Source organism: Paroedura picta, chromosome 14 (assembly GCF_049243985.1).
Source record: "Paroedura picta isolate Pp20150507F chromosome 14, Ppicta_v3.0, whole genome shotgun sequence".
In the NCBI taxonomy this organism is placed as follows: Eukaryota; Metazoa; Chordata; class Lepidosauria; order Squamata; family Gekkonidae; genus Paroedura; species Paroedura picta.
In genome coordinates, this window is record NC_135382.1 from 37,994,695 (window position 1) to 38,020,397 (window position 25,703).

Sequence of the window (25,703 nt, forward strand, 5' to 3'; positions counted from 1 at the left end):
TAAAAAAGATGGGATTGCGTAGCAAACAGTCAAACCTTCTGTCATCCGTGGTTTGCATATTCCAAGAGAACTACCGGGCTGTTTTTGTTCAAGTCATTTGGGGGTCTCTAATTCATTGGTATTAAGTTCCTTGCCTTTCGTAGTGTCCATTGCAATTAGCAGAAAGGCTCTTGTCGATCTCATGGAGCTCAACACAGTAATTTCCATGCTATGGGTCATCTTCATGAAAAACATTCCACCCCCCATTGGTTGGTCATGTCTCCTAAATATGGTGGCATACAGTGATAATGAATGACAGACAATTCTGTGCCGCTTAAACAAGACAAAGTCAACAACGGAGGGGATGACAAGGCAGCCAGACGCATCTGAAATACAAACATCATTTGTCACCATGTCGCGTGTCACATGTGTATGAGAACCGTCAATCATTCTTGCCACTAGCCGTGAATGTGTCACTTTCCTTTTCAGAGCATTGATGTTTGATAGATGGAATGCCCAGCTGCCATACCAGAGCTGGGTTGTGTCTGAATGGGTTTTTAGTTAATGTCATTGTGATGTGCTTGTGCATGTTGTCTTATGCACCCTCCATTTGGCAATTGTTGACAAATCTTTTATTCTTGGCTTGGTTAAAGATGGCTGCTTAATGAGGGTTGCTGCTTCCTCTCTCTCTCTCTCTCTCTCTCTCTCTCTCTCTCTCTCTCTCTCTCTCTCTCTTTCTCTTTTAAACCCTAAAAGCTAATTCATTATATGATCCACAATGACTGCCTGTTAAGAAAAGCAAAACAGCCTGGTGTTTACGTTCCCTTTGTGAAGCCAAATTGCAGTTCGAAATGAAGAGGTACGGAAGTCCCCATAGCAACTGCGCCCAAGCTAAATAGGTCTGTTGTAGTTACATTCATGCCGTCTCTCAGGTTGTGGCCGAAGAACCCATCCGTCTTTTTGTTTCTTGCAGGTACTCTGTTGACAAAGATCCAGCCAGTTGGCTTGACATTAACCCCACCAACGGCACTATTGTCACCACGAATATCCTTGATCGCGAATCTCCGTATGTTGTCAACAACGTGTACACAGCGTCCTTTCTGGCAATCGACAGTGGTGAGTAATGGGCATTCATGAAACCAGAAGGTGGCTTGCTGATAGTAGGCTGGGACCTTGTTCATCCCATGGAAAGTACTTTGAGCAGGCTTGAGGGAAATGTGGCCTCCATGAGCTGGCAATCCGTGAGTCTACTGAGAAAGTTGACCAGTTCCAGGTCCGTAGCCTGATTAGCATCCATTGAGAATCCAGCTCTGAGAAACCCATGTTGAACTTCTGCCTACCTCAGGGAACTCCAACAATTTTGAGCCTGTGGGCACCTTTGGAATTCTCCAAAGATGGATTGATTGATTGATTGATTGATTGAACTTCATGCCACATAAATAGCAGCATCCATGTCATTTATTCTGGCTAGTGGCAGATTTGGCATGATTATTGCCCCTAACCCTGTGAGGAAGAACTATTTTGCGTCTTTCACTTGTGATAGTTAATGAAGGACCACTATCAGTGTTCTTAGGAAGAATGTCTGAGCAGAATGAATTCTGTTTCTTCCCTCCCCCGCCCCCCAAAAGAATATTTTCCAAGCTAATATTAAGCCTTTGACACCAGAGTACCGAAAACTAACATTTTTGTCATGCCGGATTCCGTCTCATTGAACGTACAACAGTAGTTAGAATGAAAAGACGATTAAAAAAAAACCTTGTTAAAGCGAAATATATTGCACATATTATGCAGATTAAAGTTCCTTCTGTTGCACATAACCTAAATTAAAAGAACTTTATGACCATCTCATTGTAAATTACCATGGTACCCCGTTTTTTTTAAAAAAGGGGAGGGGAAAAGGCATGGCCGAAAGGCAGACAATATGAATAAGAGCTATATATCTCTAACATAAACAGCTAATACAGTTCCTAGCCATGCAGCTGGTTTTGTCGCAGCAATGAATTGTAAAAATGCTCCTTCTAATGGGGGTAATGTCACATTTTTGTGCTGCATGACTTGGTACAGGGAACATTTGCAGGGGGACTGACAAGGAGATGGCTTTAAAATGCAAAACCTGGGGGGGGGGGATGGCACCCACTTTGCAAGGGTGATTTAGCTGCCTCTTCCTAGATGTGTTTTTCTCGCACTGCAATATCGGTGGGAGATGGTGGCTTCCTTGGATGAAAGAATCCCACTCGACACATTCCTTGTCCTGAACGGATCGCTCTTGGAGAATGTCTCTGTGTTGTTCATGTGTGTGCATGTGCTAACTATAAGGTGATTAGAGTGGTGAGTTCCTGTTTGTGCAACTATTGTGGATGTTACGGGGGGGGAGGAGGTGATTTTCAGGCATGGCTACTGTGTCCTAGGCCTATTCTGCACACAATAGATAATGCACTTTAGAAGTAGATTTTCCTGTTCTGCACTGGAAAATCCAGCTGCCAAAGCACATTGAAAGTGCATTATCCTTTGTGTGCAGACTAGGCCCTAGTCTCCAGCCTTGGAAAGAGATGGTGACTTCAACTGAGCAGAGTCGCTTTTCCATTCCTTGTTTCTCAGACATCACAAAACACACTGCAGCAAGTTGCACGTGCTCCGTTGAGATTCCTGAACCTTCACATCCCACCAGTGTTGTTCCCCTGAAGCTTGGCAGACTGTGTTTGCAGATAGCTAGGGAATGAAAAAGAAAGGAGGGTTTTTAGCCCAGAACTGGGTAGCCCAGGTGAGCCATTTCTGGACAGATCTCAGACGCTTACCAGTAACGGCCTTGGTTAGTATGTGGGTGGGCGACCCTCCAAGGATGTCCGGGGTTGCTATGCAGAGCCTGGAAACAGCAGACCACCTCTGATCCTCTCTTCCCTTGAACACCCTGCAGATTTCAGAAGTTAAGCAAGGTTGATCCTGGTTAGTACTTGGATGGGTGAGCACCCAAGGAAGTCCAGGTCAACTCCATACCAACCACCTTTGAACGTCTCATGCCTTTAAAACCTATGGGTGGTCACCATACATCACCTGTGACCCGATGACCAATGTTTTCAAAAAGGCACTTTGGCTGCACTAAAGTTGTGGAATAGATTCCATCACAATTTTTTTCCCCAGCCAACCAATGCTAATGCCTAATTTTCTCAGGGTTATTATGTTCCCAATGAGCTACATAATGCATGTAGCCTGGTGCTTGAATAATTTAATGCAAGCACAAAAATCATTCTTAGGGCTTTCAAAGAAGGTTAAATTAACTGAAAGTATCAAGCAAAGAAAAAAAGCTATGCAACAGCTCTCGTGGAGAACAAGGCCATCCATAAACGTCAGGGGCTAATATTATTCCCCCCCCCTTCCTTCAATTTTATTAAACGTTTTCTTTTCCATATAAGCATGGGTGGGCATAGGTTAGCGGCAGAGTGCCTCCTTTGCATTTCGAAGGACCCAAATGCAATCCCTCCAACTTCAGTACAGGGAGGGGGGAAAGGATCTCAGATAACAGACTTCTGGAAAGACCAGCGTGGAAAAGTGGTTAAGCGTGGTGGCCTCTAATCTGGAATGCTGACTTTGATTCCCCTCTCCTCCACATGCAGCCAGCTGGGTGATCTTGGGCTTGAGACAGTCCTGTTAGAGCTGTTCTCACAGAGCACTTCTGTCAGAGTTCTATCAGCCCCACCTACCTCACAGGGTGTCTGTTGTGGGGAGAAGAAGGAAAGGTATGCTGCTTTGAGGCTCCTTCAGACTGTCAAAAGTTGGGTATAAAAACCAACTCTCCTTCTTCTTTCTATCTGGGAACCCAGAGAGCAAATGCCAGAGTAGAAAATCTTGGGCTAGATGGGCCAATGCTGGAAGATCTTAACCTTCTCCACTTATAGGACTTTCTAAGTTGTAAGCTCATCAGAATCACATGACAGGAAGCAGGAGAGACCTGGTGCCAAGGTCAAGATCATGGGCAGTAGACCAAGACTGCTAGGGACAGGGGACGTAAGCCAAACACCACAGTGAGGTCTAACATCACCACCCTGTAGCAAGAGGAATGGCATCCTAGGTCATTAGGCATGCGCTATAGCAACAGGGCCTTCCAATAGGCTGCCAAGCAATAGCAGTTCTATAGGAGCATGCAACCCAACAGTTGGTGCTTTCTCCAGTGGCTTTAGTGGCCATTTGGCCTTAGCTTCTGCTAGGCAGAGGAGGTTGCTTAGAAACACATCACAGATTACAATCAGGCATTTTAGTTTTACAAGGAATACAGAAGCGAAAGCAAACAGATGTTTTGCTCCCAAGCATGGAATGGGTACATAAATTTGTGGCACTCGGGTCTTCCAAAATCCACGGGGTTGCGCGATAATAGTTCATTTAAAGATTGATTTTAAAACTAAAAAGGATTTTAAGAGACTCTAATGGCAGCTTTATCTTAGCAGAAGGTACACTTGGAACTTCTCAACTAGTCACCCTGGTCTCGTTATAACCTCCCAAATAAAGGGACCATTAGAATCTGCTCGTAAGATTTTTTAAGACGCTGGGAAAATTTTTCCTTCTCAATAAAAACCGTAAGGGGGGACATGAATGTTAATTTACAAATAATATCCCCCTTGTTACTTTGTAAATGTAAGGGCTTTGATAAAAATTAGAAACACGTCACAGAGTACCTCCTTCTGACGAGAAGAAGAAGGAGAAGGAAGAGGAGAAGAAGAAGAAGAAGAAGAAGAAGAAGAAGAAGAAGAAGAAGAAGAAGAAGAAGAAGAAGAAGAAGAAGAAGAAGAAGAAGAAGAAGAAGAAGAAGAAGAAGAAGAAGAAGAAGAAGAAGAAGAAGAAGAAGAAGAAGAAGAAGAAGAAGAAGAAGAAGAAGAAGAAGAAGAAGAAGCAGCAGCAGCAGCAGCAGCAGCAGCTGGTTTTTATACTCCACTTTTCACTTCCTGAAGGAGTCTCAAATCACTTTCTCTTCCTCTCCCCATAACTGACACCCTGTGAGGTTAGTAGGGCTGTGAAAGCCCTGATCTTACTGCTCAGTCAGACCAGCACTATCAGGGCTGTGACATGCCCAAGGTCACCCAGCTGGCTGCATGTGGAAGAGCTGGGAATCAAACCTAGATCTCCAGACTTGGGGCCATTGCTCTTAATCAGTTCACCAAGTCTGATACTAGAGGGAGGGATGGGGCAAAAGACATGAAGAGGAAGTGTTTCATGAGTGTGATGATGTCATTTCTAGGCAAATCCAGAGACAATGGTGGTAGCTCTAGGAATTGCCTGCAAATGCAGAATTTCTGGAGATTCCTACAGTTTTCCTTCTGGGTTTCCCTCAGAAGTTATAGCACTGCCATGAGTGTGATGATGTCAGTTCCAGGGGAAATCCTGAAGTGATGGCATCCACTCTAGGAATCGCTAAAAACTCTATATTAAAATCATATCCAGAATTGGAAGTGGTTCCTAGAGCTGCCATCGTTGCTTCCAAGTTTCCTCCGGAAGTGACACCATCATGTATGAGGTCATGGTTAAGAGCAGTAGACTCTAATCTAAACTACAGGGTTTGATTCCCCCACTCTATAGGAAGCCTGTAGTCACAGTTCTCTCAGAGCTCTCTCTGCCTTTCCTCCCTCACAAGTTAACTGTTGTGGGGAGAGGAAGGGAAAGCAATTGTAAGCCGCTTTGAGACTCCTTAAGGTAGAGGAAAGTGGCATATAAAAAACAGCCCTTCTTAATTTTCCCATATGGGAGCCTGGGAACTGAAACCTGAATTCTGACCCAGCGCTGCCCACATTTTTCCAAGCTTCTCAAAAACAAGAAGTAGAGCCATGCTTGAAACCACCCACAGTGGCTGTCAGAGGCTCTTCGGCCTCCAAGCAGAGGAAGATGGTGGCCTGCACCAGTGGCCTTCTCAGAGCATACCTATGGCCGTTCCCACAGCAGCAAAGCATTTTCAGCCACGGAGCACGTGAATTGCCCCTTGTTTGAAGTGGAGGTTAGTTTTGTACTTGCCCTTTGCTGTATTTTAGCCTCTTATTGGAAACTGTTTTGCAATTGCCGAGTTGATAGAGCACAGTATTTAATTTCATAGATAATAAAATGTGACCTTTTCTCTGGACAGAATCTCCTTATTTGAAAAAAAAAAATACATTTCCCCCTTTTAAATGAATGTCCTAACGTGCTTTGTACTCTCTTACTTTCTGCAAAGGTTGAGGCGTGTGCAGTATAATTATTATTATTATTATGAAGGGCTTCTTGTGGACACAGCGGCTGTGATCTGTTAAAGCCGAAATTAAATGCGGGGGGGGGTGGATTTCATGAAACCGCGTTAACATGTTAAAGTGGATCAAACCGTGTTTCATCTGGGAATGGATGGGAAGTGAGAGAGGGAAGGTTGAAGGTTAGAGGAGAAAGAGGAACACCCAATAATTCCCAATATGTATCCAAGGTCCTGGCAGGTCTCTGACACTAAGCAAGGATATCACCAAAGAATTTCCAGGTTGCCAACCTCCAGGTGGTAGATGGAGATCTCCTGGGATGACAGCTGATCTCCAGGTGATAGAGGTTCAGGCCACGTGGAGAAAATGGAACCTTATACCTCATTGAACTCCTTCCCCTCCCAAATTCCACCCAGTTTCTCCCCACCTGAGTCAAGTGACTTGATTTTGGGTCTCCTTCTTTGACACCAGATATGTGGATGAAAAGAAAGCCATGGCTGATAGGAAGACAGCAAAGCTAAAATAGCAAACAGACGCGTGCTAAGTTCACTGTGGAAAGCTTGTTATTCCACATGTCGTAACCTGTTTACATGCGTGAGGATATCCGAAATGAAATTACCACAGATTGAGTCTATCTAAAACACACTATATGGAAAGCAATCAGGTCATTAGTGGCCATGGCAACTCAATTAAGCCTCTTTTGCATCCTTTATTTTAATTGCTATATTAATTGGAGGGGGTAGGAATAAGTGGAAATCTCATCCTTTACTTGTCATTTTCAGTTTTTGCAAAATGTGGATTGCACAGAAAATACTGTTTAAATTAGTCGCTCAGGTTTGGAAAGGGCGTAATTCATAGTAAACTATTTAAGACTGATGGCCGGTGTCAGCCGCAATTTGATACGAGTTTTGCCTTTTGAAGTATAATTATTCAAACATAGGATCTGCACACGTTATTGAAAGATATGAACGATTGTAATTTTCAAGACCCTTTTTCCCCCAAAAAAGAAAAAACAGTTTAGAGTGTAGCAAATAGAAAATAAGACTTAGTTTTGCTTTATGGATCTGTTTCTTACTTAGGGGGGGGGATAAATTGATTCAAATTGGTCTATGCCATATCACTGAAGATTTTTTAAAAATGTACAGCATAGGTTTACACCTTGCATAGATGTATTAGAAATATATACCGTAGATCAGGGATAGTCAAACTGCGGCCCTCCAGATGTCCATGGACTACAATTCCCAGGAGCGAATGCTGGCAAGGGCTCATGGGAATTGTAGTCCATGGACATCTGGAGGGCCACAGTTTGACTACCCCTGCCGTAGATGTATTAGTCAGATTGGGGAAGCAAGAACACCAGAGAAGAAGGATGGATTCATGTGTGTATGTTCATCGCTCCTAGACTATAAAGCTGCCTACTTACAGGGAGGGCTTAGATATATCCTGGAATTACATCTTATCTCTAGACCAGTGGTCCGCAACCATTTCTAGGCTGTGGACCGGTGGCGGCGGGGAGGGCGATAGCCCGGCCGTGCATGCCACGCATGTGCGTTTGCACCATGCGCAGCCACAGACATGCATGTGCGGCCCGGCCGCGCAAGCGCACGTGCGGGGAGTGCCACAAATGCCCATGCGAGATCCAGCGTGGCCCTGCGGAGGCAGGGAGCCGTGGCCCAGTGCCAGGGCCTTCACGACCCGGCACCGGGCCACAGCCCGGTGGTTGGGGGCCACCGCTCTAGACTACAGAGACTTGCTGTTTTGGTGGGCAAACTCTATGACATTATAGCCTACTGAGACCCCTCCCTCAGAACCAGGGTTGGCCAATCTGTGGCTCTCCAGATGTCCGTAGAGTAAAATTCCCATGCTGGCAGGGTCTCCAGCGCTCTCCAGACTACATTCCCATATCTTTGGGGATTTTCCCAACCTTTTGTGTCATGCCCACTGATAGACCCAGCTTTAGGGTCCTCCCCTTTGCAAGGAAGAGCCAACTTGGCATCGTGGTTAAGAGCGGTAGCCTGAAATCTGTATTGGATCCCCTTCTCCTCCTCCACATGCAGCCAGCTGGGTGACCTTGGGCCAATCACTGTTTCCTCAGAGCTCTCTCAGCCCCACCTACGCCCCGGGGGAGAAGGTGGTCGGAGCAGAAACTGGTGAATTCAAAGGTGGGGCTGAGCGAGGAGATGAGGCACGAGAATCAGAGATTCCTCTCATGGCTTCTGGCTAGCACCTCATGTTTTTTAATCGAGTGGTTCAGGTGGCAAAAAGCCATTTATTCCGAAAATGAATTAGGCTGCTCTTGCAGGGGTGTCTGGCATTTGTATGCTGCTTCTCTGTGGGCTCAGGGGCCGTTTCTTCCCATCCCCATCATCTCTCCTGCTCCTCGTGGTTTGGGCCGTGCGTTCGTAGAGCCCGTTGTTTTAACAAGCCTGACGTTTGTCAAGGAGCGAGGCCATCTTGATGGTCGGCACAGAGATTAGATGAGGTAGCCGGATGTCAGATTCAGCTGTCTTTCGGGTTACCTGGAGAGCTCTTTCATTCTTCTCTCTCCCAGTGGCATTCCTCATATATATCAAGACGACACAGAAGCCGAATGCCCGGCACTGAGCACCAACCATCTCCTCCCTTCGAGGCAGCAAAGCTCAGAGCAAATGAGAAAATTGAGGGAGGAAAATCCATGCCAAAGCTCAAGGTCGCAGAGGTCGTTGCAGACCCAAATCATGCTCTTAGATACATCGCAGTAGAGTCAGAACAAATTCCATTGTCTCTTGCAGATCGGCCACCGACGTGACCCGGGTTGGAATACGAAGCATCGAAGGAGCATTTGGGGTAGCTTTTTCATTCATGCAGCAAAACAGAGGGTGGGGGATTTGTCGTGAGCTCCATTTGTGCACAAATGGTACTTCAGAGGAGGAGAGGCCAGGTTTGGCCAAGAGATGACTGCTGGGATTTGGCCACTGACCCCATAACAGAAGCCCTACGGGTTGGTTGGTAGGCAGCCTGTTTGACATCAGCCCAAAGTCCTCTGCATCTTCTCAAGTCTTTTGTTATCTACCATGTTCTCTCTCTGCTAATTTTGGTTTTAGATTCAAGTATTGACACTGCCATTGGTCATTTAGGTCATTTAGGGCCCAGAGTGTCATGACTATTTGGAAGGCTGCCAATAGGGAGAATCCTGGGGGGCAAAATTCTGGGACGCCAGGGAGCTAGACAACCCATATTTTCATGCAATGTTTGGGCTGTAGGGTTGCCAGGTGGGAGAAGAAGGCAAAGAGCTGGGGGGTTGTACCTCAAAGGAACCTCAAATCAGCTCACAATGGCCTTCCCTTTCCTCTCCCTGCAACAGACACCCTGTGAGATAGGTGAGGCTGAGAGATCTCTGAGAGAACAGAAAACAAGGTCACCCAGAAGGCTGCACGTGGAGCAGGAGTGGGGAATCGATCCCAGTTCTCCAGTTTAGAGGGCACTGCTCTTCACCACTGCAACAAAGCCGGCTCTCTGAAGTGGAGGCTTCAGAAATTGGGGGCTCGCATTGCGTGTCAGTGCTTTGTGCAGCTATAGCAGCTGAATAAAGAATTGTCAAGATTGCTAAAGAAGAAAAGGGGGGGGGAAACCTCTTGAGGGCTGCTAGATTCTACTTTAATAAGACCTTTGAGATCAACAAGTTTTTCAGTTTCTGAGAGTCCAGCCGTTCTCAGCTACATGTGAAGAAGAGAGTGTTGACTCTCAAAAGCCTCTTTCTTCCCCCCCCCCCCAACCTTGTGAGTCTCTAAGTTAAACGTTTTTGATATTTTGACCACACGGGAGCCCCTGAAATAATTTTTCAGGCTTCGAGGAGCCCCGGAAGTGATGTCAGCTGGCCACGCCACACTGCCCCGCCCCCTGGAAGTGACACGTCACCAGGTGTGACATCACCAACTGCATTAACAGGCAGGCTTGAGGAAGACTGAGTGGGCGGGAAGACAGGAGGTGGTTTAAGGTGGGAGTAGGTGTGCGGGCTCCATCCTGTCCCTGGCACACAAACCACGAGACGACTCACATTTGGGGAGGGGGGCAACCATGGAAGTGGCTGGTTTCCTAGCTTGTGGCCAAGTCAGGTGGGGAAATGCCACGGACCCCCTCTGGTGTTCCCATGGACCCCTGGTTGGGAATCCCTGCTCTAAGGTGCCATTGGACTTGAATCTAATCATTCCACTGCAGATTGACACGTCCTACCTTGAAGGCTGCTGTGAGTATTAAATAGACGGCAGCAAACAATTTAACTTAATAGAAGAACCGGATCGTTCTTCTCAACCCTGATTTGATGCCCTCTGTACTTCTGTTCTAATCTTCTCAAATGAAACTGCCCTTTACTGAGTCAGACCACTGGTCTGTTGAGGTCAATCATGTCTCCTCTGACCGGCAGTGGCTCTCCGAGGTCTCGAATGGGGGTCTCGCGTGTCACCTGAAGCCTAACCCCTTTTAACTAGAGGTGTCGGGAATAGAACCTAGGCCTGCCGCGTGCAAAGCTGACGCATCGCCTCTGAGCCACCGCGAGTCCAGAGGAGAGCAGGAAAGTACAGTTTTAATCTTAAACACCTCCAGTATTCAGCACTTTCCTTCCACAGGCTGGCATGAAATCCTAAATTGTTGCTCCTTCAGAAGGTTTTGGCTTTCAGCTAGGCTACAGCTTTAAGAAAAAATTGGGAGTCTTATTCATTATTGCAGTTGAGTCCCCCCCCCCCCATACACGCACACACACACACCTTCTTCTTCTTTTTCTTCTTCTTCTTCCTCTTCTTCCTCTTCTTCCTCTTCTCTGACATGATAATGGAACTCACTGTGCGATGGGCTTCCAGAATAATTTGGAAATTCTGATTAAAGTTTTTCTTTTTTTCTAATTGCCCCGATAAGAAATTCTCATATAGGAAAGGCTCAGATAAAACCTTCAGTGGCTGCGGCAGCCCCAAAGAACTAGCCGCCTGAAGTCCCTGAGAAAAAGAAAAGAAAAGAAAGAGGAGAAAAGATTTGATATATTACATGAGGATTTGATTCTGCAAGATTCCTCTCAATTGAAGAGCGTGTGCAGCCTTATTAATAACACTTTCCCCTGTGATTTACATTCTTTTGTTTGCAAAGCTGCCATTTTTCTATTAAGTGATTAGCAATGCTTTGTTCCGGGACTGTCCTATTAAATGTTATTAGCGGCTGCTCGCTATTCATTTGAATTACCGGTCAGCTTTAACAAGATAGGTATTGTATTGTGTTCCTCAGGCCCCTGCTTCGTTTTCTTGATAGTGAACATTTATTTCTAATTAGGCCACATTTCAAGAAATTTCCCTTACTGTTTTGCCTTCATATTCTCATCCTTTCTCACACCGTTGAAAGTTAAGACTTTGGGGGCAAGGACTGGGAGGTTTTTGCTTGTATTACACGATGACAGGGGTTCCCACAATTTTTTGTGGACAGCTTTGGGATTCTGACACAGCATTGTGAGAGCAGCCACAAAATGTTTCCCGGATGAAGCAAGGCCAGCCTCAAAATGGCTGCTGCATGAGGCAAGGCCAGCCACAAAATGGCTGCTGCATGAGGCAAGACCAGCCACAAAATGGCTGCCGCATGAGGCAAGGCCAGCTATAGAATAGAGTCAGTTCTTGGATGGGAGACCACCAAGGTAGAGTCTTCATTAGAAGGCAAAGGCAAACCCTCTCTGCTTCTCACTTGCCTTGATAGCCCGTTGCTGCTGGGCCCTCCGAACATTAATTGTGACTTATTACTGCATACATACATGATATTCACCCACTGGGGAAGACTCTGGCTCATGAACAGAGCAGATGCATTGTATTCTGAAGGGTCTAAATTGGGTCCCAGACATATGCAGTGCCTGCCTGTTTCCATTTGATCAGGCAGAAGAACTGTTCAGAATTAAATTTTAATATTAACAGTCAGTACAAAACTGCAGATGGCACCATGTACCCTCTTATAAGGAGCATGCTCCTCTCTGAGATAAAAGGGGGATGTGTGTTTGCATGCATGTAAAGTGCTCTCAAGTCCCAACCAACTTTTGGGGCTTTCAAGGCAAGTGAGAGAAGCAGAGCTCATTGGCCCTTGCCTTCCTCTGCAGAGTCTTCCTTGATGGTCTTCCTTCCAAAGACCCACCCCAACAAGGGACTGTCAAGGCAAGTGAGAAGCAGAGGTGGTTGACCATTACCTTTCTCTGCAGCTCCCTTCTTGGTGGTCTCCCATCCAAGTAAATCCCATGCTCAGCTTCCAGGATATGATGATTGGCCTATACCATGCACCCCCCTCCCCAAGGGGGGGAGATCTTGCTTCCCAAACAATGATTGCTTTCTCTCCTGTGCGTATTTACTCAGTTCATTGATTGATCGACTGAAGCACATGTACTTAATCTCCAAGGTTTTTTTTTTAATTAGATGACAGTCTTCAATGTTCTCTGACAAGAAAATTCTCTCCTTTCCTGAAGAAACCATTTCGCGGGCTCTTCTCGTCAGTTTGATTAACCTCTCCTCTGAATATTTAATAAATCTTCTGGTGGTGTTTTTTAAAGCTATTTAGACGGCTGCCGTTTGTCCCGTACGTTTTGTATATTGAGACAGAATGAGCAATTTGGAGAGAGCACACTTAGCTTAGCCGCTAATTCAGCCCGGACGGTGAACATTTATTTCCAGTTTCTGTTTTGACGTCTTTCTCGGGGCAAAGTTGTTAACCAGCTTCGGTTTACGACCTTGACATTAGCTTTGATTTTCCTCTGGAAACGTGGGTATATTTTGCGTAATTGGTTATATATAATCAACACGGGGGGGAATAACTCACCAGAATGGGCAAGGGGCAACTTTCTCCTTCCTGCTAGGGGATCCCAAAATGATGGGCAACAAACCACAAGTAAACAAGGTAAAGCAATGAATGCCACATCTGGGTCTGACAATATAGAGCTGCACTCCCAGCGCCATGGGGTTCTTAATTTCAGAAAGACGTATATTTTTTTTTCAATATAAGATAAAGAGGACAGAGCACAAAACATTATCAGCCCAGTGTGGAAATAATACTCTCTGAATTAAAGATAGTGTTTTAATTAAGCTTTATGAAAGGCTGACTCGTATGATCATGTTTCAAATATTCAAATGCCTTTTCATCCATTCTCCTCTCTGACTTGGCTGAATAATATATCAGGGACAAAAAGAGAGAGGAAATGTACGGGAGCCTTTTTTTGAAAATTCAATTAGTCCGGCAAAAGTGAAAAATAATTTCTTTTTCATTAAAAGGAAGTCAACCCTTACCCTTGTGGTGGGGGCGGGGGGGGAGTTGGAGAGAAAAAGAGAGAGTGAGCAACAGAGAGACTCCAAAACTCTGACAGTTTTATCATTGTCGTTATGTGTTTGTGTCTGTAATACCTGAGACATCACCACTAGGATTTCCCCCCATCCCAACAGCTTAGATCAGGGGTAGTCAAACTGCAGCCCTCCTGATGTCCATGGACTACAATTCCCATGAGCCCCTGCCAGCAAGCGCTGGCAGGGACTCATGGGGATTGTAGTCCATGGACATCTGGAGGGCTGCAGTTTGACTACCCCAGGCATAGAACATTGAGAAACCCCTGAAACATTCTTTAAGCTTCAAGAATCCCCAAAAGTGGTGTGATTGTGCAGAACACGTTTAGGAAGCATAGCTGTGGACACACCCACCTGAGGCCCCTCCCCTCACCCCCTCCAGGCCCATCATTGGCCATATATGGTCATATCACCTGACAAATGTTTAACCAATTCAAAAATGTATTAAAAATCAATTGATTCCCACCCGTTTGGGAAACCCTTCCAGGGCCATCAAGAAACCCCGGTTGAGAAAGCCGGCCTCATGTTTTTCTGTAGTTCCTCTGGTAGAAAGCAAAAATGGAGTGTAAATTTCATGGATGTGGCTAGACCATTTGGGCCATGGGGCAAGGTACATTTTAGCACAGCCCCTCCCTCCCAACTTTTCATTCTTTGCAATTATGTCCACAAGCAGTCTCTTTTATAAAGAGGGTAAATGTGCCTCATGAAGCTGCAACCCACCCAGGACCGGGGAGGGGAGAGTTGAAGCCAAGAGATGAGTTGGTTTGCCATGATCTTCCTCTGCGCAGCAAGCCAGGGATGGTGGTCTCTCGCCCAAGAGCCAACCTGGCTTAGCTTCCGAGGTCTGAGAAGATCTGGCTAGCCTGGGCCATGCTGGACAGGCCAGAGGTGACGTTCGTAAGCAAAAGAAGAAAGGCAGAAATGACAGTGAGACGGCTGGAAATGTGTTCTCTCTCTCTACAAGTGGCACAAAACTCTATAATCAAAATCCCCCCCCCCCCCCGTTCCTTGAGATGCCGTCATTGTTGGGATGGACAGAAAGGATGTGTGTTTTTACTTTGCAAGCAGCTGCCGGGCAGAGCACGTATGGCCACAGAGAAAAGTAATGAGAAATCACACTTTCACCTGCGTAGAAGGCCACTGGATCAAGTCTGCAAAGTGACGGCAAGTTATTACCGCCTGTCAGCTATTTGTTGACCGAAGCGGAATGAGGTGGCTGGTCTCAGCTCCGCTCTCAGAGGACAGAGGTCCACATTAGCATCCCCTGGGGCTCCCTTTCAGACACGGGGCGAAAAGGTCACCATGTCTGCATGGTGCGTTAGCGACCCGCTCCGTCCTTCTACCCGGCAATCTCCTGGCGCAAGTCTAAAGCTTGTTGCTGGATGCTGGAGCAGCACACTCTTTTTACACAGGGATGCTCATGCGTCACCTTTCCGCTTTCCAGCCGCCCTTCGCAACACGAGTCCGAACAAGAACCAACACTGCTGTAGAAGGTGGTAGAGCCAGGCTGTCCCTGTGTCCCAAGTGGGCTCGTGGCGTAAGCAACTGGGTGGGCAAGAAATGGTTCTGAGCAACAGCTGTGGTGTCACAAGGCCAAGAGACCCCTGAGCACAGGGTGGGGAGCAATTGTTCTTCTGGAAGAGCTGGGTTCCATATCTGGGATGGCCTTTGAACTTGTACCCTGGTGCCGTTTGATTGAATGGGACAATCCAATTTGGTTCACTCCGGTTTGTCTGAGGAGGGGTGTTTTCCATCTCCCCTCCCCTCCCCGATTTGCTCAGTCATTTATTTGATGTTGTTTCGCGTGTTTCTTAATTAGTTTTTTAGGCTGTGAGTTGTAACTTTGGGATGGTTTTATTGCTCCTGGCTGCAATTATGTTTTTTCTGCTGATGTTTTATGCCTGCTCTCATCATGCCACCTGCTTGCCCGCCTTCCACAATCCTTTTATTGGTCTCCATTCTTTATTTAGAGGCTGCCTTGAGAGCATAATTGCCAAGGGGCGGGACCCAGCAGCTGGAAATCAGCTTTTGCGACCGCAGCCCCTGGCCTCTCTAGTGGTCCGTTCATAAATGTCGGTCGCTTTCCCCATAGGTAGCCCTCCGGCCACAGGTACGGGGACGCTGCAGGTCACTTTGGAGGACGTGAACGACAACGCCCCCTCCATTTATCCCACGGTGGCGATGGTCTGCGAAGATCAGAAGGACGTGAAGGTCATCCTCGGCGCCTTGGATAAGGACCTTCGCCCCAACACGGAGCCCTTCAAATTTGAGCTGAGCAAACAGTCTGGTCAAGAGAAAGTATGGAAGATCACCAGAATTAACAGTAAGCCAGCTGGGCATAACCGTTTTTCTTCTTTCTTCTCCCCCAATGCCCTTCTCCTACTATGATTCAATATTTCTGCATGTTTACTCATCTAAAATATGTTTGCCTTGCCCTTCTACCCAATGGAAGGTCCTGAAATCCATCAAAATATTACGTAAACTTTAAATGCATATGTTTAGCTGGCACCATGTAGAGTTTTGGCAGGAAATGCTCCTGTTAACTCAGAGGCAACATTCCCAGAGATTTCTGCATGTCTGTCTCGTGCATCTTGGATGCTCCAAAGAGTGTAGGACAGGGTTTTTTTCTTTCCAAATAAAATAAACAAATCTTTCATTTTTCTAGCCCGCCCTTCCAATCCTGCTCAGGGCAGGTAAACAACATCATAAAACGATTGGGTTAAAAACGTAACGTTCTGATTTCCCCCCACTAATATCATAGCAGACAAGGGGTGATTCTAGTGTTGTCCTCACAATAATCATTGTGGTCCAAGGTCACCCCGAGAGAAGAAGAGAGATTTTTTGTACCCCGCTTTTCACTGCCAAAAAGAGTCCCCAAGCAGCTTACAAACACCTCTCCCTTCCTCTCCTGACAACAGACATCCTGTGAGGTAGGTGGGGCTGAGAGAGCTCTGAGAGAGCAGCTCTGAAAGAGCAGCTCTTCCTGGTGAGATCAGGTCCCTGTGGAATTTAAAACAGTTCTGCGAGGTCTGCAGGACAGAGCATGTTCCACACATAACCGTCGCACATCCATCCATTCAGCCAAGGATAACGGTATCATGCACCCGAACCAAGCTAACTTTACTTCAAAAACATTCCTCCCCCTCCCCCCTTTTTAAAATCTTTGCTGCAGTTCCTTTTGGGATTCACATTTTGCTTCAGAGGAAGAAAAAGCAGGACACAACCCAACAACCTGAACTGGTGGGTGAAGATGTGCTGGTTGCTTACTTCACTCACATTTGCAGCTTTTCTTGTGAAAAAGCAACAAAACACGCCAGGTTCATTTGAGAGGGGCACACAGGTGTCGGCAGAGCCTCTGCAGGCGTTCTGGGGGAATTTGAGATGTGGGGCAAGGTGCTGAGAAGCTAAGAATGTTGAAAGAGTTGCCCGCGGCCGTAACACTCAAGTGCTGGCCAGAGTTTCCTTGGTAGAGTTTGAGATTTTTCTCTGACACATTCAGCTACTCAAAGAAGGCTGAAGCAGACAGATTTCTCTGGAGGATTCCACCGGAAGAGGTAGTAATTATTTCATTGACGCCCAATGAACTAAATCTTCTGCTGTTGAAGCGAGTGGGAATTCTGCCCCTTCTTCAGTAGGCCAGAAATGGAATGCTGAACTGGGTGCTTTGCCATAATTCCAGACAATGGGGCAATTAATGCGGCTGCCCGTTTCTGTTTAGGGGAATTGCAGGCGTGTAGACACAGGCTACATATGGGCTTACTCGTGCGGCCGAAGCATCAACCACCCTAACTGTGACTTCCCGATTTCTCCCAGATACTCACGCCCAGGTCGTCTTGCCTCAGAACTTGAAGAAGTCCCACTACAACATCCCCATCTCCGTGACGGATTCGGGGACACCTCCTCTCACTAACAATATAGAACTGAAAATGCAGGTTTGTTCCTGCACAAAATACAGCAAACCGGACTGCAGCTCAGCCTCCGCCCTTCATATCAGCATGGTCCTCCTCCTCGTTTCGCTCTCCAGTTTATACTGTAAGTTTCCCCACCACCCCCCAATACCTGAAATGGCTTTGCATTCTAACATCGCGGATTTGGGGGAATTGTGTCTCCAAGGCTGGGAAGGGGAGGAACTGTGGCTTCGTGGCAGGGAGAAGTTCACACGTGAAGCTGCCGTAAGTAGAGTCAGGCTGGCTTGTCTACCTCTCCAAGGTCTCAGCCAGGTAGAGGCCTTTGACATGATTTGCTGCCTGGTCCTTTTCCCTGCAGATGTCAGGGATTGAACCAGGGACCTTCTGCTTGCCAAGCCGAGGCCTTCCACTGTGCCACTGGCCCTCCCGGGTTCAATCCTCAGCATCTCCAGTTTAAAGGATCAGATCAGAGGGGGTGCGAAAGATCCCAGGATGGTATCTTGGAGAGCCACTGCCAATCTGTGTAGACTGTACCGACCTTTATGGATCAAGGATAGGATTCCAGCTCCGGGTTGGGAAACCTTTGGGTGTCTGTGGGCGGAGCCTGAGAGGGGGTGGGAGGAGCCTCAACAAGGTATAATCCTGCAGACTCCACCCTCCAACGCCAATATTTTCTCAAGGGGGAATTACCTCTATCAGCTGGAAATTGATTGTAATGCTGGGAAGTCTCCAGGTCTGACCTGGAGGTTGGTAACCCTAGCCAAGTGTCTGGTTCAGTCTAAGGGGGTTTCACGTGTGTGTGTGTGTGTGTCTGTGTCTGTGTAGTAGCAGGCATCCCAGCACTGAAAACTGGAAGAGCCAAGGCAACCAAGGGTCCTTAACAGTGGGCAGAGACCCCAGTGTGGCCCTCAGGCTGAAATATTTCCCCACAAGTGGTCTATGCTTGTGGTTGCCATTTTGGGCAGCATGAAAATGTAGACAGCTTAACAGGCTGACTTAAGAAGGGCTCTTCTAGAGCAGGCCAGCGGCCCGCTGAGTCCATTTATTGGCCGGGTAGGTACTAGGAAAGATGGCAGTGGGCATTACGGTGCCTGTGGGTGCCATGTTGGGGACCTCTGTTCTACAACTTACAGGCCCTGCGTAGAAGACAGCAGGGAAAGCAGGCAAAAGAGCTGGCTATGCAGTTTAGCTCCAAAGTTGCAATGGTTGCCAAAACCTTCCAGGCTCACATCTGGGGTGTTTGATTCCGCACACAGAGGTGTTTGTTTTATAACCGTCATTAACTCCGGCGCAATATCTTCTGCGGTCCAAATATTTATCAGAATAATCAAAGATGATGATGCCATTAGAAACTACAACCTCCTTAATGTGCAGGGAACAGATGAAATATCTCGATTGCTCGTGGCAAAGTTATGGGTTTAATTTTGAGCAAAATTCCCCTTCCGTCTCCGTCTCCGCTCGGGGTACTTGTGCTTTATGAAGCGCTTCTGCCTCCGAGGGAAATCCCCCGGTCGAGTGAGCGCTTCGGCCGGCCCATGCCAAGTTTTGGGGCTACGTGCGTGTGTCCGACAATCTGGAGTCCAGAACAAGCAGCGCAATGAGGGAGCGTCTCCGTATGACTGCGACCCCGATGCAAATCCCCTGCCGGAACGAAACATCTTGGTATTATCATTTAAATGGGACTATTATTATCTGAGCATCAAAAGATGCGCCCGTTCAGGAAGCCAGCCAAGTGAGCTGTGTTTTTTAGGTGGGTTTTTTTTTTAATGAATGAATCAACGGAATTTAATCGTCCTGATGGATTGCAGCAGAGCATATGGACTCCGGCAAAAGGAAAAATGTATTCCAACTGCAGCAGTGATGGGAAGGGAAGGGAGTGGGAACCTGGAATTAAATTGCACTGTAGAATTAAGGGCAGCCAGGTGCCCCCTGGCGACTCGTAGGGGGGCAAAGAGGCAAGGTTGCCAACTCCAGGTTGGGAAAGCTCTGGAGATCTGGGAATGGGGTCCTCGGTGAGCTATCACGCCGTAGGGTTTGCCTTTCAAAGCATCCATTTTATTCAGGAGAAAGGATTTTTGTAGCCTGCAGATGAGCTGTAATTCCAGGAGATCCCCAGACCTCACCTGGAGGCTGGTGTTGCTAGTGAACTTTCTTTATTATTGTTTCTTTATTATTTAATTTTTAGCCCATCACTCCCGCAAGCAGCTTGTGATAGGCAACAAGATATTCCATTAACAAAATCAATAATCCCCCCCCCAGAATAAAAACCCCATACTTAAAACAATCCAATGTAGCTAGCAGTGATAAACCCACCCCCCCCCCACCAAGAGTGAGCCCCAGACCAGACCTTGGGGTATAGGAGAACCCCCAATGTTCTGCCGTCGCTTGAGGAGGGGGGGGGTGGTGTATGTCTGGGGTGGTGACAATTCTGTGTACAATCATAGAATCATTGATCTATGAATGGTCATAAAGGCCATGGAGTGCAACTAGATCAGCTACCTGGTGGGAAGGGACTTATCAGGAGGAAGGAGAAGGCCTCGACCTTGTTGCCGGCATTGTACAAGAAGTGATGTCATCACACCAGTGACATCTGGGTGACACTCCGGCATTTGGGCAAAAACTCTATGGGAGAAGTCGGCTTTACCATAGAGTTTTCACCCAAATACCAGAGCGTCGTCCAGACATCCCTGGCGTGATGACATCACTTCTTGTACAGTGCCAGGAACAAGGTCTAGAACTTTCCTTTTCTCCTCGTAATTCCCCTGCTCCCATCCCCTGCTGACTTGGGGGCCCTGGGAACCAACGTTTGGGAGGGAACAGCAACCATGCGATTTTGAGTAGGACCGTCTGCAGACAGTCGCTTGGTACTTTCCCCGAGTCAGGCTAAGTGCTGTGGCCTAGCTCTCTGTTTCCGGGGCAGTTTGTCAACTGCAAAGTTTGATGACAGGCAGCCCTAAGTAAAATACTCCATTAACCCGCTGAGAAGTGAGGCGGCAAAGACGAAACTTGATGCGCACAGATTAAATGAGTTTTGCGGACTCTGCATCGAAATTAATTTGTCAAACTAAGTGTGAAAGGCCTCAGGTGTGCCGGGGGAAGGCGAGTCATGCCGGCTGTGATTGCAAACAAGCCTCAGAGTTACACTTGCGTTTAACCACCTATTAGTTTTCTCCAGCCTTCCAGCTGAAACGTCAGCCCCGGACCAGTTCTTCCCCCTGCCTGGTAACTGAGCTCTCGGTCTCCTTTCCCCGGTTTAGCGGGGAACCTCAAGGCCAGAGAGGCTATACCGTTTCATTTCCCCCCTGACCTGCAAATCCTGAATACATAAACCATTAAACCTTGCCATAATTAGATTATTGAAATGTGCTCGCCCTCAAGCCAGCGGAACTCTTCGGAGGAGCCCTGCTGGATCACACAGATCACTTCTGTAGACTGGTGTGTGTGTGTGTGTGTGTGTGTTCTCCCTAGCTGGGAGAAGCTAAGCAAAGCCCCCCAGAAACTCCCAGGCAAGGCATGGTGTCTCCTCGCAATTGGTCATCAGAGGTGCACTGCCTCTGCACATGGAGGTTCCGTTTAGTAAGCATGGATCATAGCCACCGATAGGTCTACCCTCCATGAATGTGACCTTTCAGACAAGTTTTACTTTGGGGGGTAGAAAGGCCAAGTATCCATTTCCTCCTAGGAAATGAGGACATAGAATTTGGAAGTCTTATTGGTCTCCAAGACACCGGTGAGGTTTCTAGGCATTTGTTTCAAGCATCTTTCCCCTCTCTACATATCCCCCTTGATGGTGGATGCCTGGAGACTTCATTTAACTGGGTTTAGGCCAGGATCTTAAGGGATTAGATTCAAAGAACCATGAGAAGAGTCTATTTCAAGCATTTTTCTCCTCTCTAGGTAATACCAGTGGTACGTATGGTGGACGACTGGGATCAGAGTTTGACTGGTTTTAGGCCAGGATCTTAAGGGGTTAGATCAGCCTTTCTCAGCCTTTTTACCATTGAGAAACCCTCGAAACCTTCTCCAGGCTTTGAGAACCCCCAGAAGTGGTGCAATTGTGCAGAATAGGGTTGGGAAGCAGAGCTGTGGACACGCCCACCCAGGGCCCCTCCCCTTCCCAACCCCTCCAGGCCACTCATTGGCCATTTGGAGAGGGGGAAGGGGTCAACATGTCCATACATGGGCATATCACCCAACAAATATTTAACAAATTTTAAAAATAGATTTAAAAATTAACTCCCATTCATTCAGGCAACCCTTTCAGAGCCATCAAATCCCTGGTTGAGGAAGTCCAGGTTAGAGTCAAAGAATCCTGAGAGGAGTTATGCTGGCAGAAGTTCTGTCCTCCCCTCCCCTACTGCTCCCCTTTGCCCCCCAAAGCCCCTTCTTTGGGGTCCCCCAATGCCTGGGGGTCTGCAGTGGAAGAAGGGGAAGTCACCAATAGACACCCACCCACCCACACTTGAAATGTTCTCATGCTTTCAAAGGATGTTCAACTCCAAGCGCACACGCATATATATATACACATACCAACAGTGAATAAAAGCGAAAGATAAGTATTTTCCGAACCCACAAGTGTTTCATCTTTTGGAAGTACAGTGACAAAACACTCTTTTTTCCTCTCGTTCGTCAGAGGTGAAAGCAGCACTTGGAAAGATTAAACCTCAAAGGTTTCCACAGAGCATATTCAAGGGGGGAAACCGTTTAATATTCCCTCGTTTTGACAGAGCTAAATTACTGGTTTGTAATAGACTGTGTTTCTTTTCTGGGCGGCTTATTACTGTCAGATGTTTGACTGCGGAATCATTTCCCGAATTGTTTTAAAACAGCCTGTTGCTAAAACCATCCAATAACTCAGGGAAGATAATTTACTTGACAAATTTTGGCTGTTCCTCGGCTGGCAGGGAGGCCACGGAAAATCACAATTTTGTCCTCTCCGTTTTTAGTTTATCCTTTCTTTTATCTCGCCCCATTCATTCCCTTGTCGGCGATGGGATTTCATCATTCCGAATTACGATAACGCCCCCCTCCCCCAATGAAGCAGTTCGTTAGCCGCTTTTTGATGAGCCTCAAAGGTCACGGTGCCTGCAGGTGTGTTTTTTGCTTCGGTTCAAGCCTTCCCGCTTTCTGATTGGCTAACTGGATTCCGCAGCGCAGTATCAGAGCAAGCCATTGGTGGTGGCGTCAACTCTGCCGCGCTTTTATTGAAGTGGTGTCCTGTGACAAAATGTACTCGGGGACTGAAGAAGTCAAAGGCAAGTCATATGTTTCCTCAGTACTGCAGACCAGGGTAGTCAACCTGTGGCCCTCCAGATGTTCATGGACTACAATTCCCATTGTAGGCAGGGGCTCATGGGAAATGTAGTCCATGAACATCTGGAGGGCCACAGGTTGACTACCCCTGCTGCAGACCATTTGAGATAATTATCCTGAACTGGGAGCACATTTTTATTTATTTATTTATTTTTAGTTCTCATGCCTTACACATAGGGTTGATAGCTTTGGGATGGGCAGTTCCTGGAGATGGAGCTTGGGAAATTTGGGAAGGGGAGGGACCTCAGCAGAGCCCATTGCCATAGAGCAGGGGTTCTGGCAGGGGCTCATGGGAATTCTAATCCATGGACATCTGGAGATCCACAGGTTGGCCACCCCTGCCGTGAAGTCTACCAAGCAGGACCGACTCTGCTTAGCTTCTGAGATCTGACAAGATCAGGCTAGCTTGGGCCAACCAAGTCAGAGGACATCTCAATTTTTATTGTATTTTTCATTGGTGTTGGCCGCCGTGAGATGGCAAGCCCGGGAGCAGCGGCATATAAGTATAATCAATCAATCAGGGACTCCACAGCATAAATTCACAGAAACACACAGTGGAGCATTATCAGGACAAGGAATGAAAGACTTGATGTTTGTCCAAGTTGGGTTTCTTGGCAGATGTTCTAGGTCGGATTCTTGCTCTTGTTAAGGAACCTGGCCATCTGTGAGGCTCTCATCTCTGAGCCTATGTTTATTTAAGTTGTCTTTCCCCTGAGAAAAAAATGTCTTTGCGGCATTTGTGTTGCTGGGCTTTGATAGGTGCCCATTGGCATTTTCAACTTTGTCCTTGCCTGGTTTGATCTTAGCCGGTTGTTTAAGTATTTGCCGGGATTACGCCCCATAAAGCTAAATGTTGACGCCGGTTTTTTTTACGAGTCCGATGGAGCTGCAGCTGCAGTCTAATAGCTTCGCTTCAAATATGAAGACATAAAAAATTATAATTGCCGGGTGAATTTTTCCCCCCCCATAATGAAAGACCTTGAAAGTATTTCTACTCCAAAGACTGGAGCTAACTAGATGCCCCATTCCACATGTGTAAGCAGAAAACAGCTCATGGGCAGGGGGGCGGGGTTGTCCATGTTGTGTAGCCATTGCTGGTTTTCTCTGCAGAGCAAATTTTGAGTCAAGTGGTGATTTATTTATTTATAAGTTTTATTCAAGATAGGAGTTTGCCCACGAAAGCTCATATCTGAACAAAGCTCTGTTGGTCTTCAAGGGGCCGTTGGACATATCCTTTGTCCTGCTGCTTCAGACCAACACGTCTGAATCTAGTTTTCTTTGTAGTTCCCCCCCCCAAAAAAAAATTGTCGCAGCAAATCAAGGAATGAGGCCAGAAGAATGCCCTCCAAAGCATCCACTTTCTCCAGGGGAACATCATAATCTGGAGATGAGCAATAATTCCAAGGGGATCCCTTGGTTCCACCTGGAGGTTGGCATCCCTACAGCAGCTCGATTTTCATTGCTGGACACATGGAAGGAGGTAGTCCTTCAGGTTCCAGTTGTGAAGGGCTCTTTCATTGCACGTGGTCACTGGATGGGATTTGTGGAGGGAAACATCCCCGAGGATTTCTGTCCGGAGTTCACAAGGTCGTCTGATGAAGCAATTCATGTTGGGCATTGGCTTCAAAGTCAAGTTTTATTGGCGGTCATTCCGACCAAAGCTTAAATACGCAATTAAAATATTGATGAATACAAAAAAGAAAATTTTGAGTACAAAAGGGCTGTTTAAGATCAGAAGTATAAAACACGTCCTGATTAAAACTCATTGAAACAGCATGGGCTAAATATCAAGTCAATATTATTCAGTTAAATCAAAGAGGAAGCTTGACATTTAAGTCACTCCAGGGTGGAGCGGTCAGGGGCAGGCAGGCTAGAAGGAAGAGCCATGGCTGAGGGCTTGCAAGGCATTATGGGAGTAAATTTGGCCTGCCTTGCCTCACTTTAGGGAAGAAACGGATTCTAAACACTGACTTGACTCTTCCGGGCGGCCTTCTTCGCACCCTGATTCTGATCCATTTCCCATCCCTCTGGTCAATGGCATTTCGAGGTTTTGCCAGATGTAATACTGGAAGTCTTTTTTCTTTTCTTTTTTAATCCTCTGAAATTAATTCAGTGCTCTCCACAGAGGGGGCGATTTGGGCTTTCCCCCAGAAAGGAATTGAGTGTTCAATAAAGCCAGTGGACAACAGCCATCTATCCCCACTAACTAAAGGACTGCATATTAACAAGCCTGACTCTTAAACTGCAGGTGCATTTTCGATGTACAGAGAGGATTCGTCCACATTGACTCATATAAAGTTTTTATTTTAAGAGCTTCCTCAGCTAAGTATCTGTTGTTCATGCCGTCTATCGGGTTGTGAGTGTCCTGCATAGTGCAGGGAGTTAGACTAGTTGACCCAGGAGGTCCCTTCCAACTTTATGATGTTATGATTCTAACCCTATTGCTCACCCACTGTCACCTGCCACCCACTTGAACCTTCACAGAATCAGCCTCTCCGTCAGATGGCTCTCCAGCCTCTGTCTAAGAATCTCCAAAGATGGAGAACCCACCACCTCCCGAGGAAGCCTGTTCCACTGAGAAACCTGTTCCACTGAGAATTTCTTCCTGATATTTAGACGGAATTATTTTGAATTAATTTCATGCCATTGGTTTTGGTCCGTCCCTCCGGGGCAAGAGAGAACAACTCTGCTCCATCCTCTATATGGCACCCTTTTAAATCCTTGAAGATGGCTATCATGTTGGAAAGCATTATTTTTTTAAAAAAAATTGAATCCGGCATGGAGGTCAAAGAGCTTAGTAAGAGCAATGGCCAACTCAATGTGAGTTCGGTCTTGACAGCATTTACAAATGTACATTAGCTGCTGCAGACCAGGGTGGAATGATCCCAAATATTGGTTGGCTGGTTTATGAAAACCTCAGGCATAAAAATTGCCTCCTAACAGAGGACGTCCCCGGCTGGGCGTGTGGGCAAAGGAGG

At 46.8% G+C, this 25,703-nt stretch overlaps 1 protein-coding gene and 1 long non-coding RNA gene across 3 annotated transcripts in view; one reads left to right on the forward strand and one right to left on the reverse strand.

Annotated features, from left to right (window-relative positions):
- Nucleotides 1–25,703, forward strand: part of CDH13 (cadherin 13) — a 416,230-nt gene that overhangs the window by 385,980 nt on the left and 4,547 nt on the right. For both annotated transcript variants that reach the window (XM_077310005.1, XM_077310003.1), the window contains 3 exons: nt 953–1,095; nt 15,597–15,827; nt 17,318–17,536. In XM_077310005.1, the coding sequence (XP_077166120.1) occupies nt 953–1,095; nt 15,597–15,827; nt 17,318–17,536 (593 nt within the window). The remainder of the gene's footprint in view (nt 1–952; nt 1,096–15,596; nt 15,828–17,317; nt 17,537–25,703) is intronic.
- LOC143823565 (uncharacterized) lies at nt 2,552–11,142 on the reverse strand. Its single transcript, XR_013226505.1, has 3 exons — nt 10,922–11,142; nt 2,775–2,887; nt 2,552–2,688 (listed from the first exon to the last, which is right to left on the reverse strand). It is a non-coding gene; the product is annotated as an uncharacterized LOC143823565 (long non-coding RNA).